We start from the raw sequence: 15,237 nt of genomic DNA on the forward strand, positions 1-15,237 counted from the left end.
TGGTACCACAGATTCATCACCACCCTTGTATGCTCCCTTTTCCCCACCACAGTGCTCTGGAAAGAAAAGATCTAAGTACTTACTTCTCGGAGAAGCGGCCAATACATCCGGGTTCCCAGACAGTAAAATGAGTTAATGCTCAAGGGCAGCAGAAGTGCTAAGAAGGTACCACATATTCCTATTTCCAGTTTCATTTTGCAGAAACACACACATGTACTTGAGAATTTCTCCAGACTTTTGGATTCTCAGGCTACAGGGCTGGCCAACAACATAATGGTTGCCCTCACTCTGAGAAATCTAACCAAACAGGGAAAAAGCACAGGAGCTGGCTGAAGACCAATCACTTTATTTTCAGAAAGAGATGGCCAAAAGGGGCATGGGGTGGGGGCAGATACAGAGGCATTCCGGCAGCACAGCACACACGATCACATCAGCCAGCCAAAAATCAAATCAAAAACAATGCCCACCGGCTTTTGTGCCCACACAGGTCGTGTTTCACTGTGTGACACGCAGAAATGGCCATCTTAAATCCTAGAGGTGAAAGTATGTAGCACCTTGTGCTTTACCATTGGCCGGGAGGCCGCACAGGATTGGGAACACCCATTCAGTCCTCACCCTGAACCCTCCGGCACAGGGCCAGTCAGTTGCCAGCATGGGCTGTAATGACTTATGGGGCTCGTGGTGAAGTGAATGGACAGACTGCAGTTCATCTGGGTGACAATAAAGCACTCTGAAATGCTGAGTCCTCCAATTCCACCAGGCAGGAGAACAAGCCCGATTCCCCGTGGGCAAACAGGAGGCACAGACAACACACAGCTGATCCACGGAGGGTTGACTGAATCAAGGCCTGCTTTCCAGGCCAGTGACGTGGGTACAAGACAGAAATATGGATAGGAAGTGTTGAGTCCATTCCCTTTGCACTTAAAAGGCTCAAATGCACCTTCCGAAAACACCTGGAGAAATCAGTTTAAGCTTCTGGCCTCCAAGAAACAGGGGGACTCAGGGTGTCCTGTCTCACAGTGGGAGATTGGGGTAAAGGATCCTTTTGGACAAAGTGCAGAGTGTCCTCACACTTAACCCCTAACCATTATAACCCTCCAGGGCCTATAACAGATATACCAGCAGGGAACAGAACAGAGCTTAGACCCTGATGACCCAAGAAACTCACTTCCAACAGAGAAAGGACCAGACGACGCAAAGGCCGAGGAGAGCCCTGGGAGGGGACTGGAGAGCAGACTCCAGGCCTGCTTGCTCTGCATAGGCAGAAGGCCAGGGCTGCGTGGCCCCAGCAGAGTTTTGAAGAATTAAACTGGTTTATCGCTCAACCTGGGTGGGGCACACAAGGGGATGTTACATGGGGTGAAGCAGAAGTATTCTTGGTCCAATGTTCCAGGAGAATGGAGCCAAAATAGAGCAACGGGCAGCTGAGACCCCCAATGGTGGACTCAGAGGTCGCATCTGCTGCAGACTGGACCCTTAGCAGTTTAACACAAGTGAGCTGCAGCCCTGCGGGCACCGGTAAACAGAAACAACTTCTCCGGCTTCTCTTCCTTGAGTCCCCCAGTCTGGCTCAATCTCCAGTGACCAGGACGTCCCCTGGAAAATGAGAGTCCCCCAGCCCCTCCATACTGGAGGTAGTGGAACCAGTGAGGCCAGCAGCCAAACTGGAGACTTAACCCAGGAAGGGAGGGGGACAACTTCGAGGTGGCGGGACCATAAGTCTCCGAGACAGGGAGTCCAGCCAATGTCCCCCAGAGGAGATGTCCTGCCTGGGAGTTCATTTTTAGAACTGAGAACCACCAGGAGCCGAGTTACACACCAACACGTACTCAGACGAGGAGGAAGGCGTGTGTGAAGAATGCTCAAAACAGCAGACTGCAGAGCACAGGGGTCGGGATTGGCAGACACACTGTGCCCTCCTCTCAGCCTCCTCCTTCTCCACTGACCTGGAGGGAAACTCACTGGCATCCCGCTCCACTGCACCCCACCCCTCCCACCAGCCCCAAGTAAAGACTTCTGATGGGACTTCAAGGCAAATATCCTGTCCTCTTTCCTCCATTCCACTGGGCTCTCCAGACACATCCTTGACCTGGGACCCATCTTCCGTCAGGCCACTGGTCGTCCTGGAGGTGGGGGAGAGAAAAGCAAGAAGGTCCCAAACTAAGTTCACTCAGGATAGATTGGGTTTAGTGCTCACTGGATGTTCACATTTTGTATGGTAAGAAAATGCAGAGACCTATTTTTGTCCCAATTTTTAAAAAACATATAGTGTGATTTTTATGACCTTTTATAGTCTGACCTTTTTCTCCTGACGTACCCTCTCTGCTTAAAGATTGTAGAGGCGGCTGGTGTTCTCACGCAGGGTGGCCAAGGTGTGGGAGAGAGGCTGATCTTTGACCCTCGCAATCTCTCGAACTGTATGCAAGGCCAGGCCTGGGTGAGCATATTGGCAGAGGCTTTTGGGAACCTGGAAGACATCAAGCATTCAGAACATCACTGTGCCTTCTGTGCACAGCCATCACATGGATCCCCCTCCCTGGCCCTTCCCCAGCAAGGACCTCTTTGGGGCTGCCCTGTAGAGACCCCTTTACCTGCAGGTGCAGGGAGAGTCCTAGTCATGGGGGGCTCTGGGTGAGCAGGGTCCCACGCTTCCTTGGACTACCCTCTACAGGGTAGGGCTTTGCACTGCCTGGAAGAGAGTGGTTACCCTTCAGCTTCTCAGCCCCCTAGACTTTTGGTTCTGCAGAGCCACAACAAGGAGACATCTACACAGCCAAGGGTGAGACCTGGATGTCACTGGGGCTCTGGCCCTGCCAACCTTGCAAAGGTGACCGGCCCCCTCCCCTCCACCCCCACCTCAACCCAGCCTGATGACACACCTACCTGTCGGGGCAGGAAGTAGGGAGCATCCGTTTCCACAATGATTCTCTCCAGCGGGATCTGCTTCAGAGCTTCCCGGGCCTCCCAGGCCGAGGAGTAAGTCAAGACTGCAGTGAAGCCCACAGACATGTTGGGGAAGTGCTTCAGCAGGGGCTCGATGACTGGGTAGCTGCCGGTGAAGCAGTGCCTGGTGGGGGGAGGGCAGGGTTTCCAGGTCAGGTCCCTCTCTCACAGCGCCCTATGCAGCAGCCCCCAATTCCCCTTTCAATGATCTTCTGTGAACAAATTCCCAGAAACCCAAAGACTGCCTCCAAGGGAGGATTTCACGGTAACCAGACAAGAGCTGGTTCCAACACAGTAAGACCCAAAGCGACTCTTGGTTCCTGAAGCTCTGCAATCAACCCATCAGAGTCCCAAATCCTACACAGCCACTTCAAGTGACCCTTCAGGGAATATACAACAATATAGGGACAGGGTATGCTTATAACACAAGAGAAGCAGAATGAAAGCCTGTGGCCCCTCCAAGATCACAATTACAATAAGTAAAAATCATGTTTATCCAGTCAAGTGAACTGGAAGGAAAAAAAAAGGGAAGATATTAGGGAGTGGGACTACAGGTGAATCTTCTCTGAATGGTAACTATTCAGGGACACAGTATGTATACTACATATTGTTAACCAATCTGAAAATTCAGGGCTTCCTCCAGCCACAACACTTCATTGAGCCATCTTAGCCTTGGTTCACCTGCCTCCCACTGGATTTCCTTCAAAGCCATCCCAAAACAGAGCCATTAGAAACCAACCAACCCACCCTGAAGAGCCAAGGGATTGCACCTCCTCTCTGATGTGTGCGACCACAGTCACAGCAGTTGCTCTCTCTGGTTGGGCACCTGAAAGGCAGTAGTCTGGCCTGATAATCTACTGCCTGCTGCTGCCTGTCAACACCTGGTGTGGCTATTCTAGACTCTGTTTCTTCAGTTAACCCATCTCACCCATCTTGAAAGAGTCAGCCCACACATTACCTCCTGGCCCCTCTCTAGCAAAGCTAAAGGCCCGTCTCCTGGCTCCCACAGCATGTTATGCCCACCTCAGCCCTGTGCTCTGCAGAAGTCACCAGAGGATTCGTCTGCCTCCCACAGCTGCTCCCAGGGCCCTGAGCCAACACCCAAGACAGGTACATGGTAGATCAAGAGTTTACCACAATGAACTCGAGCCCCTAGATACAATTACAATTAAATACCTACTGAATTTTAAAGGGGGGAAAATGAATTTTCAAAATCAAAAATGGAAAGAATTTCTTCATAGATGCCCTGAAATGTTACCTGTGTGCCAAATTACTGGACAGCACAGTGGCCTCTCCCCAGATCAAGAGTCCTCATTTCTGAGGGCTCAGACTTCATTTTAGCCTGCCACCAGGTATAAGCGTCACAAAAGTCCCCTTCTTGCTCACTGGTGATTTAGGACATTTGCTTAAACCATATGAAATTGCCATTTTGTAAGTAAAAAAATGGTCAGAATCAGAAATTTCATATGGTTCAACCTAACAATCTTCAGAAAAGATACATCACAAAGAATACTATCATCTTCTCACTGAGTTCTTTTTTTCCAACTAATGTCCTACACAGAAAGAAGTGTTCGTTTCATTTGCCCATTGAAGCTCCAGCCTTCTAACCTATGGATCTTGTAGTCTGAGGGCACAAATTTTTTCATGATGTTCAGCAAATCTTCGTCAGCTTCTCGGCAGTGGATCACCAAGGGCTTCTTCAGAGACACAGCCAGCTGTAGCTGTCTCTCGAACACCTGGGAGAAGGCAAAGGGACACCTATGGGTCAGAGCCACTTCAGCAGTCTGTTACACCACCAGGACACCCATGCCAATGGGCACCCGCACTTCTGCAGACTGTACAATGTATTATAATAGCCCACACTTCCTGGGTGCTTATTAAAGGTACTGCTCAGAGTACTTTAGGTGTATTAACAGGTGATCCTCACAAGCACCCCCAGGTAGGTTACTGCTGATAGCCCACCATGCAGAGAGGAGGCGGCTCCAAGAAGGTCAAATAATTTGCAGCTGGTAAGCTGTAGCACCACAATTCCAGTATGAACCCAGGGGCCCCACATGGCAACACCATGCCATGCCTCTGTAGGGCTTTAGGGGCAGGGCAGGGCTAGGGAACGTAAAGTACAAGTTACATGTGCTACCCCTCACTGTCCCCACCTCTACTCCTACTATTGCCGAGAGGTAATCAATCACCTTCCACATGCTTTCCAAAGAGTTGCACATACATACATACATACATACATAAACACACACACACTTGCACAATACCTGGGTCTCAGAAGATGCTTGAATAGTTGAAAGGATGGAGATTACATATTTTCTACAACTTCCTTTACTAACCAAAATCAAATATCCTCTAGGTGTGAACACTTACTGATATACTGCCTTCCTTTTTTTTTTTATGGTTTTAAGTAATCTCTACACCCTACATGGGACTCGAACTCACAATCCTAAGATCAAGAGTTGCATCCTCTACTGACTAAGCCAGCCAGTCTCCCCTTTTTTTCTTAAAACAACAGCTCTAGCCACTTTTAAATCACTAGTAAAAAACACATACTGTTAATAATTTAAATGAAAACAGGGACTAAGGTGGGATGCCTGGGTTGCTCAGGACACCTGGATGGCTGTGGTTGAGCATCCGCCTTTGGGTCAGGGCGTGATCCCAGGTCCTGGGATCGAGTCCGCATAGGTCTCCCTGTGAGGAGCCTGCTTCTCCCTCTGCCTGTGTCTCTGCCTCTCTCTCTGTGTCTCTCATGAATAAATAAATAAAATCTTTAAAAAAGAGAAAAAAAGGGGGGGCTAGTTTTTCTTTAACAAGTTCAGTTTTAGAAGAACACAAGCATTAATTCATTATAAATGAATGACTCATCTTAAACTTCATGTTTTCATGAGTAGTTTTCAACTGTGGAATATAATCCATGTTTGCATTAACATCAAATAAAATACTGCTGGTACTTTGAGTCCTGTGACATTCACTTGAGAATGACATTTTCAAGCCTAACACCTGTGCTACCTCTTCTCCAAAGAGCCAACACTAAGCCAATACCAATTCTGACGTCATTCTTGTTTAACCTGTGTTTTCAACAAAAGGAAAGTGACCATAGACACTGAAATCTTAGAATGCTTGGTAGACACTTCTAGTTCCAGTATCTACAGCAAGCTAGATCCCCTCCCTAGTTAGTACATCTGCCCTCTGCAGATCCCAACAGAGACAGGAGATTCTAATTCCAAGGCTTAATTTCTGCTTCTAAAAAACTTTTCTTAAGGGTAAACTACAGCCTTAGGGTAGAATATAACACGACTGTTAAAAAGCCTATTTTTTTCAAAATATATATGAAATAAGAACCTTTTCGAAAGCAGAAAAAAACATTCAAAACTATTTTGTTTCTTTCCTAACTTATTTTTAAGAAGCATGGACACACAGCAACACACATTTACTTGATCCTCTAAGACAGGTCCTCTAAGACATGCTGCCATTTGTACCTTGGAATCCTAGAAGTTGAGGTCAAGGACTTTAAAATACAGCATTTTATAAAACATCCAAATTTCAAAAATGTGAAGGCGGAAGAAGACTTGATAGAGGGCAGGACCCTATGGCTGGGCGGAGCTATCCAGAACATCTGTCCTCACTGGGAACCCAGCTGACACAGAACAGTGGGGAATGAAGTATGAGTACGTTATCTACCCAGCATAATTACGCTGTTTCTGGGATCCCTGGGTGGCGCAGCGGTTTATCGCCTGCCTTTGGCCCGGGGCGCGATCTTGGAGACCCGGGATCGAATCCCACGTCGGGCTCCCGGTGCATGGAGCCTGCTTCTCCCTCTGCCTATGTCTGTGCCTCTCTCTCTCTCTCTGTGTGTGACTATCATAAATAAATAAAAATTAAAAAAAAAAAATTACGCTGTTTCTGCCTGCATGAGCTCAGGTTCCCCACAGATCTATTATTTCCAGGGAATCCTGAGCTAGTCAGTCTCTCCTGGGGGTGACCTGGCAACTCTTGCACTCATTATCCCAATAATGAATTTCAGTCAAACCCAACAAAAGGCAATTGGGTCAGCCAGCCCAGATAGGAAAGGCTAGTCCATTCTCCCTGGCTCTTGAACACCAGATAGCAAGAGATTCTGACAATCGTATTGGATGATGTGTGCAACTCCTACCCGAACTATTCAGGACCAATTCTGAGGAGTCAAATGGGAAGTTAAAGAGTTAAATCTATGAACACACAGATAAGCAAGGAAAAAGTTATCAGTGGGTTGCTCTGAGTAGCAAGGTAACTATTGATTTTTCCCCAATTATTTGGCTTTTCTGTTTTCCAATCCTTCCAGAAAATATTAGGTAACAGAAACCAAGTGCTCTCTAGTAATGAGCCAGCACTGGCACCCTATTGCTTAGCCAGATACGGTTCTTCCATCAGCTTTTCTTCTTCCCTTTACCAGATAGTGTATCAAGAACAGGGACAAATCAAGAACTTGTCAACCACTCAGCTTTTAAGCAAATTCAACTCGGTGCAGATGTCCAACTAGTACAGGTGCTAGGTACTACCACTTCTCGTCCTGGTGCCAAAGCATATATTTACATCAAGAATGTGGCATTCACTTCCTCAGTCCAGCTTGCGACGCTTTAGTATTCTACAGAATTTTTTTTTAAGATTTTATTTATTTATTTATTCATGAGCAACACAGAGACACAGGCAGAGGGAGAAGCAGGCTCCATGCAGGGAACCCAACACAGGACTCGATCCTGGGTCTCCTCGATCACACCCTGGGCTGAAGGCGGCGCTAAACCGCTGAGCCACCCGGGCTGCCCAGTCTACAGAAATATTTTATCTTCCCCTCCTCTACATGCAGTTCTGCCCTCCCGCTGCCAGCAGTTTCTTTTCTCTGAATCCCCATTTTCCTTTCCTGAGTCCTATATCTCATCAAGCCAGAGGATACTCAAGAGATTTTATCACCCTATGCTTTAACTTCCAGTTCGATCTATTGCATGGCATGCTCTATGTGCCTCTATACAGATGTGATACCATAATAATTTAATAAAAGAAATTACTGTCCAATACTTAGCACATTTCCTGGCACACAGCAGGCATTCCATAAATACCACGTATACAATTAAATACAAGCCTCCTCTTCCTCCTTCCAGGGGACCTCACTGCATACATTTCTCAATGGGCCTTCTTTCCATACTACACCTGCCTTGAGCCAGAGAAACAAACCAGGAAAGCTAAATATTTAATTAAATATTTTTCTCACTTTCTTAAATATCTGTTTTTTACTAGGTCTTCAAATTTAGCTATTTTTCCATTCACTGCTAATAAAAGACCGCCTCACACTAGCCAGAAACTGAAGGCTTCCAAGTATTAGTGGTGAAAAGGAACTCTGGACAGGCAAGAGCTTGTGGGAATGTATAACACAAACCTAATTCTGAACAGAAACACTATTTACATCAGAGACTCATTAGATAAAGTAAAAAACTGAAAACATTCACACAAATAAAATCCCACCTACCTGTCTGGAAGGAGATCAAGTCAAAAAATCATCCTGTTCCAAATTTAGTAACCTTAACGGGTTCTAGAAAACTCATCTTAAAGAGATCCTTCCAAAGCATCTGAACATCTGAAACTGTTTCTTATGTAAATTGATTTGCACACCTACTGGTGGCCATGGACAACTGTATTCAAATTGGAATCTCTATCACCTAAAGGTGTGTCAAGGTCTGGAGCCTTCTGCTTTGTCAGAAGTGTATGACACCTTTTCTGAATTTTCTCTTTGGTCAAGGGAAAATTAAGAAGAAACCTTTGACTCTAGAAGATTCCCTCCCTTAATTCACAAAGATCTGTTAAACCAGAGATGTCAGTAGCAATGGAGCACAGCATCTGTGTAGACCAGAGGTTGACCCAGATGGCCTGGGAACAGCATCAAGGGAAGCCAGCTTGCTAAATTCTGTCCAGGCTGGCATTCACACACCGGCTCAAAGCCTGGAGCTCATTGGCACACAGACCCAGCCTACCAGGCATCAGCAGGAAGACTGCACACAAATTCTACAACACAGGCAACCTGGCAGTGCAAGAAGTGACAAGGTGGGAGGGTCTTTCTCCTTGTAGTGCTCCTTCCCAAATCAGAAACTTCCACCAAAATGCTGGAACCACCCTTCCTCTGTCAAATGTCCATGCTCAAAAAATACATAGTAAAATGGTAGTAGTGGCCATTGCTGTTGGGATGGGAAATTTTCTTCTTTACGTATTTTTGTTATTTCCCGAATATTCTGCCAAGGGCACATTTAACTTTAAAACCAGGATAGGGGGATCCCTGGGTGGCGCAGCGGTTTAGCGCCTGCCTTTGGCCCAAGGCGCAATCCTGGAGATCCGGGATCGAATCCCACGTCGGGCTCCCAGTGCATGGAGCCTGCTTCTCCCTCTGCCTATGTCTCTACCTCTCTCTCTCTCTGTGTGACTATCATAAATATATAAAAATTTAAAAAAAAATTTTTTTAAATAAAAAATAAAACCAGGATAGGGGATCCCTGGGTGGCTCAGCTGTTTGGCGCCTGCCTTTGGCCCAGGGCGTGATCCTGGAGTCCCAGGATCGAGTCCCACATCGGGCTCCCTGCATGGAGCCTGCTTCTCCCTCTGCCTGTGTCTCTGCCTATCTCTCTATCTCTCATGAATAAACAAAATATTTAGGAAAAAAATAAAAATAAAACCAGAATAAAAATATAGTTTAAACAGACATAAAATTGGTTGCTTCTCAAGAAGGAAGGTAAACAAATGTCTTGCCGTATATATCATTAGTCGTAAGATGTCACAGAGTACTATACCCCTCTCCTACATAATAAAGAGTAAAGAAATCATTGGTGATGCATTTGATGAGTGACATCTTGATGGTCTGGACAAGAGCAATTATGTTTTTAAGGGTTCTAAATTCTCCAGATCCGAACTGTTTGGTTTCAACAACTGACAGGGGAATTAAAACTGTGAGCAAACTAAGGATAGCCTCATTACCTTGTGCTGTTCTGGGACAGGCGTAGTGCACTTATACGAGTAATCCAAGCCCATTTCCCCAAATGCCACAGCCTTGGGGTGCCTTAGTGCTTGCAAAAGATTTCTTTCTTGACTCTCACTGTAGTAACGTGCAAAATGAGGATGACAGCCAAAGGCCCCCCAGACCAGATCCTCTTTCAACAGCTCCTCCCACAGGCAATCTGTCAGTGTCCGAGGATCACAGAAGTCAGAGATGCAGCCCTGAAATTCCTTCGGGAAGGAGCTGCTATAAATTTTTCTGAACTTGGTAAAGGACCCTTTGAAAGACAACTTGGAATACAGCATGTCCAAGTGACAGTGGGTATCAATGAAACCCTCCTCGAGGCCTGACTCCCGATGGTTCCTTGGCAGGGAGCTAGATGCAAGTCCTCCACAGGAGCGAGGTACCGCCTCCTCCTGGAGTGCTCTTTTTTCCTTCACCTCTTCTTCTGAGCTTCTGGAGAAACGAAATGAACGAGTGTTCTGGGATCTGCCTTCCTCTGTCACATCCTGGTCTCTAGAGGTGTTCTGGGAGCTCACTCTAGAGTTAGGGGAATAATCACTCAGGAGGCCCCGGCTGCTCCTCCCTGCCTGCAGTGGGTCGCTGCTGCTGCCCATGGAGGGATAACCAGAAGGCTTGGGGCTGCTGGTCCAATAACTGGCATAGTCACACCATGGACTACTGTACAAATGAGCCGGGTACATGACATAGTCAGTGGGGAAGGCAGAAGGCTCTGGAACTGTGGAGAGTTTCAGCGAGCTGGGCTCCTCCTGAGAGAATCTGACTGTGGAGACCTCATCCACGTCAGACCAGTCACTTCCTGAAGAGGTGTGCTCTATAACCACCTCCCTTTCTTTAGGCTGCAAAAAAAGAAAACAAACAATGGGTGAGCCCTTCTGTGTGAAGAAGGCCTTTCATACTCAGTCATCACCAGAACATAAACTGCCTTGTTTTTCTGGCCATGGTGAAGGCTTTTTTTGCTTTGGCTCATTAGCTTACTTTATTGCCTGATCTTCTTATAATTTCTAGAACGTGAGCCAGGTTATAGCTATAAGTAGTCGTATTGGGTTCAGGGAATAACCTTGTGACCAAAGTCTTAGAATATTAAGATCATCCCTGTCTGGGTGGCTCAGTCAGTTGCGCATTAAGACTCTGGATTTCAACTCAGGTCATGATCTCAGGGTCATGGGATAGAGCCCTGTTTTGGGCACTCAATGGGGAATCTGCTGGAGATTCTCACTCCCTCTGCCTCTGGCCACATACACTCTCTCTCCAAAATAAATACATCTTTAAAAAAAGAAAAAAATACTATCCCTAAAAGGGATGTACTCCCTTTCTGAGGGATCCCTTTGGAGAAAAACCACTCTCTAGAATCTAGACACCATGTACTGGGTATTTTATTATTTTTTTTTTAATTTTTATTTATTTATGATAGTCACAGAGAGAGAGAGAGAGAGAGAGAGAGAGAGAGAGAGGCAGAGACACAGGCAGAGGGAGAAGCAGGCTCCATGCACCGGGAGCCCGACGTGGGATTCGATCCCGGGTCTCCAGGATCATGCCCTGGGCCAAAGGCAGGCGCCAAACCGCTGCGCCACCCAAGGATCCCTGTACTGGGTATTTTAGACAAAAGTAGCACCCAGCATATCTCATTATGCTTCTATTCTAACATTTCAAATGCAAAACCACACAGTCATGGTCGGTTTAAGATGTGTCTCAGACTACCCTGAGACAGACCACATATTCTAGAGGGATCACCTGCAGGTGCCAGCCATGTGAGTGAGCACCTTGCACGACCAGCCCTGCCAGGCTTTTGGAGTGTCAGAAGTACATGAGAGATCACCACCTCAAGCCCCAAACAAGACCTAACCGGTCTAGACCTTTCTGAATTCCTCACTCACAAAATTGAAAGCAAAATAAAACAGTTTCAGCCACTGTATGGCAATATCATACACATATACGTTATATTAAATCAATTTTAGCCCTGCTAGAACAAGTTTTTAAGGGCAGGAATTTTTATTTTCTTCACTCATGTCTCCCAGACACCTATGACCGTGCCTAGAATGCTATGCTTACAAATATTTGATGAATTAACTCAGAATAAATCAGACAATGGCTCCTGAATTTACCTTCACATCAGAACCAACTGCTGTTTAAGGCTACCCCACCCTCATCTGTAATATTGTGATTCAGCAGGTTCCAAGGGCTCTGTATATAAGTCTCCATATCACTTGGATGCAAATCAAGTTTGAAATACAGTAAACACATGGATTTCAACCCATGTAAATAAGACTATTTAAAGGGCTCTCGTTTCTTTTGGTTAATGAAGCTATCTATACCTAGGGCCAGATGGCTTGAGCAAGAGGCCTTACAAATACAAAGCAAATTCAATTCATACAACAAAAAATTCACTACAAAGAAGCATGATGGATAAATTGATCACCTCCTAAAAATAGAAACAAAACTTTTTGTTTATAGTATCTATACTAACCTTCCATACCTACCTATACTCCAAAAGGAAACAAATACTGGTAACAAAAATGTTAATTAATTATGAACTTCCATATGATACTTTCCTACTTTAGATTTTCTTCCTGCTACTCCTTTCCTGACTAACAGAAATATCCAAACAAGAATCTTTTCCAAGACACAAGATAATTGAAACTGCCGAAATTTAATCTGAACTCCTGAAACTGGGTGATAAGCACCTGGGGGATTTATTAACACTAGTCCGGTTACTTTGAGACTGTTTGAAATTTCTCATAAAAAGTTTTTTAGGGGTGCCTGGCTGGCTCAGTCAGTGCAGCATGCAACTCTTAATCTCAGGGTTTCAAGTTCAAACCTAATGTTTTAGACAAAAGCTTACTTAAAAAAAAAGTTTGGGTGCCTGGGTTAGTCAGTTAAGGGACCAACTCTTGATTTCAACTCAGGTCATGATCTCAGGGCCCAGGGATGGAGCCCTGCATCAGTCTCATGCTCCTTCTCTCCCTCTTCTTCCTCTTCTTCTACCTTCAAATGCAAAACCACACAGAAATTTATAAAGTGGTATCCATGCATATGCACTCTCTCAATCTTTAAAAAAATATTTTTTTTAAACTTAATCTTTAAGGAAGAATAATCCTTCAAAAACTATCTTACTTATGGTGGAAATTTCCACCAACCCAGACAATAAAAAAATGCAGTATGGCTAGAGCTTAACAAGTTTGTTTCTTTTTTCCTTTTTCCAATAAGACATATTGGAATCATCACTTTTGTATATATGCAACTGAAGTTAAAACAATTCTCATATACAATAACATGAAACTACACATCTTTGCAATTCAGCTCTTGAAAATTCTACCTTTTTTAAAAGATTTTATTTATTTATTCATGAGAGATACAGAGAGGCAAAGACACAGGCAGAGGGAGAAGCAGGCTCCACACAGGGAGCCTGATGTGGGACTCGATCCTGGCACTCCAGGATCATGCCCTGGGCCGAAGGCAGGTACTAAACTGCTGAGCCACTCAGGCATCCCTCTATTTTTTTTTTAAATAACAAGTTATTCTGATTAAGTTTACAAAAAGTACCCAAACAGAAAGTAAGGTTTTTTTCCCCAAAAATAATCCCTCAGAAAGGTGGGTTTTTGTGTTTTTTTTTTTTTTTTTTTTTTTAAGATTGTTTTTCTAGACAGAGAATATGAGCAGAGGGAAAGGCAGAGAGAGGAGAGAGAATCCCAAGCAGGATTACCTGCTGAGCACAGAGCCCCTGGTAGGGCTTGATCCCAGGACCCCTGATATCATGATCTGAGCCAAAACCAAGAATCGACCGACACTCAACCAATGGAGCAACCCAGGTACCAAGAAGGCATCATTTTATATTCCAGTTCTTATAAAGTCTCCTGTATTATAAGATATAGGTTCTTTTATGTGAGAAGGACAAATGATCCTAAAGAGACTTCAACCAAGCTAATGTTTGGATGCTTACAGGAATGTTCCCTTTCTCCCTTTTTTGTTTTTTAAAAAAGGAGGGGTGGGGTTGGGCAAATTGATGTATCAGATTTAATAATTACTCCTGGGGGATATGACCTCAGAGTTCTACTGAACATTTTTAACCCATCTTTTAAAGATCATTTTTTGTTTTTTAAATACCACCATCCGCCACTCTGTTCATGATTTTAGTCTCTGTCTCTAATAAATAATCTTAAAAAAAAAATACAATATGTTGAGTGGTTACACAGAAAGAGACACTGGAAAAATACTTGAGAAATTTATAAAGTGGTATCCAGGTGGACTAGGGCAACACAGAACCAGGTTGGAAAGCTACTTTTTCCTAAATAGCTTTTATTTTTAATTTTTGAACCACGAGAATATTATTTACTCAAAAAGTAACCTGAAAAATACTTAGAGGTTGTTATATGGTAGCAATCCCAAAATACACTTCCAGAAAAAATGAACCACAAACTGCCTGAGTGATAGGAACAGCTATTGGCAACTAGGGACAAATTTCCAGGGGCAGGATTATACATGGATTCAAAATGTGCTACATCTCATCAGCACAACCTTGGCTGCAGAAGACTACAAGACAAATGGTCCTGTTTTTTACAACAAGAAAATCATACCACAATGGTAGAGAATGAGAATCCATAGGGAGTAAGAGACTTGGGATATTTAGAAATCACCACAAATGGCTCTTCTTTGGCTGTTTTAAACAAATTAAAAATATCATAAAACAGGATTATTTAATCAAGGACTGGATAGTTGATGTCATTAAAGATTCTGTGTGTTTTGTCTAATAAAATTGTAATTATGTTTGTTTTTTCCTAAAGATCACTATATCTCTTAGAGATTCACACTGAAATATTTATGGATGAATAATACAGTAATTGGGATTTGCTTCAAAAGAATTTGTGCAGAGTGGAAAGCTGGCTGGCTCAGTCCATGGAGCATGTGACTCACGATTTTGGTATTGGGTGTGGAGCCTACCTTATTTAAAAAAAAAAAAAAATTTTTTTTTTTTTGTGGAGAGAAAAAAGATTGACCGTGTTAATCATTGAAGATGAGTTATAGGAGTATATGGGTAATTTTCCTAAGTGTTTTAAATTTTCCATAATAAAAAGTTAAGATAAAAATACATTAAAATTCTAAATCAGATGGAAGGATAGATGACATCCTCTAGTTGCTTCCCAAAATTCTCTATCTTCCAGGGGTGTTTAAAAACACCAATTCCCAGGTCCCATCTCAGACCTTCTGAGTCAGATGTTCTCATTATCAGAGAAGTTCAGGAAATCATACTACATGACTCAAAA

General features: G+C 44.3%; 1 protein-coding gene across 3 annotated transcripts in view; it reads right to left on the reverse strand.

The window, feature by feature from the left end:
* Nucleotides 1-326: 326 nt before the first annotated feature.
* Nucleotides 327-15,237, reverse strand: part of TATDN2 (TatD DNase domain containing 2) — a 29,354-nt gene continuing 14,443 nt past the window's right edge. Inside the window, exons 4-8 of one of the 3 annotated variants that reach the window (XM_038565658.1) lie at nucleotides 9,937-10,815; nucleotides 4,552-4,679; nucleotides 2,884-3,067; nucleotides 2,318-2,467; nucleotides 327-2,123 (exon numbers count right to left, since the gene is read on the reverse strand). In XM_038565658.1, the coding sequence (XP_038421586.1) occupies nucleotides 2,327-2,467; nucleotides 2,884-3,067; nucleotides 4,552-4,679; nucleotides 9,937-10,815 (1,332 nt within the window). In that variant the 3' untranslated portion in view covers nucleotides 327-2,123; nucleotides 2,318-2,326. Of the gene's footprint in view, nucleotides 2,124-2,299; nucleotides 2,468-2,591; nucleotides 2,690-2,883; nucleotides 3,068-4,551; nucleotides 4,680-9,936; nucleotides 10,816-15,237 lie in introns of those variants that run through there. The other 2 variants (XM_038565657.1, XR_005374615.1) reach the window with 2 other exon arrangements.

Source organism: Canis lupus, chromosome 20, assembly GCF_011100685.1.
Source record: "Canis lupus familiaris isolate Mischka breed German Shepherd chromosome 20, alternate assembly UU_Cfam_GSD_1.0, whole genome shotgun sequence".
Lineage (NCBI taxonomy): Eukaryota > Metazoa > Chordata > Mammalia > Carnivora > Canidae > Canis > Canis lupus.